At 54.0% G+C, this 2,284-nt stretch overlaps 1 protein-coding gene across 1 annotated transcript in view; it reads left to right on the top strand.

Moving 5' to 3' along the window:
- The window catches only part of LOC113203115 (neuroendocrine convertase 2), a 9,296-nt gene that overhangs the window by 5,030 nt on the left and 1,982 nt on the right, over positions 1–2,284 (top strand). The window contains exons 5-6 of the mRNA XM_052276024.1: positions 302–658; positions 977–1,189. Coding sequence (XP_052131984.1) covers positions 302–658; positions 977–1,189 — 570 coding nt within the window. The remainder of the gene's footprint in view (positions 1–301; positions 659–976; positions 1,190–2,284) is intronic.

The following is a 2,284-nucleotide window of genomic DNA, read 5'->3' as shown; positions in this document are numbered from 1 at the left end:
CTGGTAACTCTATATACAACTGATGTTGATGAGAACAAGATGAAAAACACAAATATTCCAACAAGTATAGCTAAGACCGGCTATTCCGTCACTTTTTAGGCAGTACACACGAATTTCGATCGCCAAGAAATAGTATATTTGCCAATTTTTCTACTTCAAATTGAAATTTTCCAATTTTTCCAAAATTTCCGGTAAATTACGATTTTTACCGTAATTTACGGTAACATTGATTGTTACCGGTAATTTCGCAACCCTAAGCAGGGGGCTGTCGGTGGAGCAGGAGGAAAAGAGCGTCATTTAGAGTCGGGAGAGCAGCCCATTTCCTCTGGCGCAGCCGCTCTCCCCGCTCCTCCACCTCATCTCTCCCCTCGCCATCCTTCTTCCTTCCTATCACGCAATCTCCATCGCCTCCTCCCCACCGCCCAGCTCCTCGCCGCACTCGCAAGGCCCCCGGTTGTGTAACGACGGTACATCTCTGTCAGGCATCCGCATGCTGGACCAGCCCTACATGACGGACCTCATCGAGGCCAACTCCATGGGCCACGAGCCGCACCTCATCGACATCTACTCGGCGTCCTGGGGCCCGACCGACGACGGCAAGACGGTGGACGGCCCGCGGAACGCCACCATGCGCGCCATCGTGAGGGGCGTCAACGAGGTGAGCATTAAACCGTCATCAAGTCCGGTACATTCCTGCGTACTCCGGGCTTATGTTACGTCGATATTATCAATATTACGCATATTACAATAATGTTACATCGATAACTCAAATTATTGGCAATACTACTGCAATATTACACCAATTTTACACTATAACTTCATTCACAGTTTCATATTACCTATATTACCAAAGTAGTATTCCCTCGGCGCGTGCACACAGCACAGCCGGTCCATCGCGCAGCCACAAGCACCACCATTCCATTCCATTGCTCTCCTTCTGCCCCTCCGCTTTCCTAAAGCCATCGCTCCCTTGCAGGGTCGCAACGGCCTGGGCAACATCTACGTGTGGGCGAGCGGCGACGGCGGCGAGGACGACGACTGCAACTGCGACGGCTACGCCGCGTCCATGTGGACCGTGTCCATCAACTCGGCCATCAACGACGGCCAGAACGCGCACTACGACGAGAGTTGCTCGTCCACGCTCGCCTCCACCTTCTCCAACGGCGCAAAGGACCCCAACACCGGTGTGGTGAGTGTCGACACAGTCGGTTGGTTTACATTTTTTTCAGTAGGAAAAGCCCACGGAGTCACAGAACATGTTTTGTGCGACTCGCAATTGCCCGACGGGCAGTTGTAAACATTTTTGCTGTTGGGCGCGATTGCCACCAAGATGTACGCAACTGGGGAGATTTAAGTCATTGTATGTGCAGTTGTACAACCGAAGCTGTAATTTGACTGCGCTATGCTCAAAACAAGCTAGCATACAAAAAGTTGTAATAATGCTGCAACTTCTTAACAGTGTACTACTACGCCTTCTATTTCCGAACGGACGTGCCCCCCCTTCCCTTAAAGTGGGCGGGCCCCAGCAGCGGGATCCAGTCTGGTCCAGGTGGGGCTGGCATTACCAGCGTGCCTCTCATGCTTCTGGCGGGCGGTGGTGGAAAGGGGTCTCCCAGGAGAGCGCGGCCAGCTGGCGGCGCCTGGCAGCTGCCACTCGGATTGATATCCGTACCCTCGAGGAGCGGATTCGAGCAGGGGGGAGTTTTGTGGTGACGGTCGGTCCCTGACTGTCCCTACGGTCAAGTCCTCGCGGCTATGGGACTTTACAGGAACGGGTCTGGAGAGGGTAGGGGCCAGCTCGCGTCCAATCCCTATTCCCTCCCCTCTCCTCCCCGTCGTCTCTCTCGCTCGCTCAGCAGCCGTATGTGACAGTAGAGCCACGCTGATGAGAAATCGGGACACGTGACCGTGGAGCCGAGCGATGTGCATAAGCCCGTGAGCGACCGGCGGATTTAAATATATATTGGGTTGCATAAAGTGTGGCCAGGGCGGCGGCCACACTCGTTTGTGGAGCTCTTTTTCTCTCCTTAACCATGTGAGTGAGCGAGACAGTGAAAGCGAGTGGGCGCGGGCAATCTGAAAATGAAACAGTTTCGGACAACCGCAAACGCTTGCAACAGCAGGGTTTTCAGCGGCGTTTCTACGCACGAGACCACCCAACCCAGTGACCACCGAACAACGCCCGGACAACAAAAGGCAAACTCTCTTTGGATGGAGTTTATTTTCAATCCCCGCGAGGGCGTCACCACAGGCCGCCCATCTGCTGGCATCACACAGGCGCGCC

The sequence above is a fragment of the Frankliniella occidentalis genome, unplaced genomic scaffold, assembly GCF_000697945.3.
Source record: "Frankliniella occidentalis isolate FOCC.00 unplaced genomic scaffold, Focc_3.1 Scaffold1411, whole genome shotgun sequence".
Lineage (NCBI taxonomy): Eukaryota > Metazoa > Arthropoda > Insecta > Thysanoptera > Thripidae > Frankliniella > Frankliniella occidentalis.
This window is presented reverse-complemented; position numbering and strand designations above follow the sequence as displayed.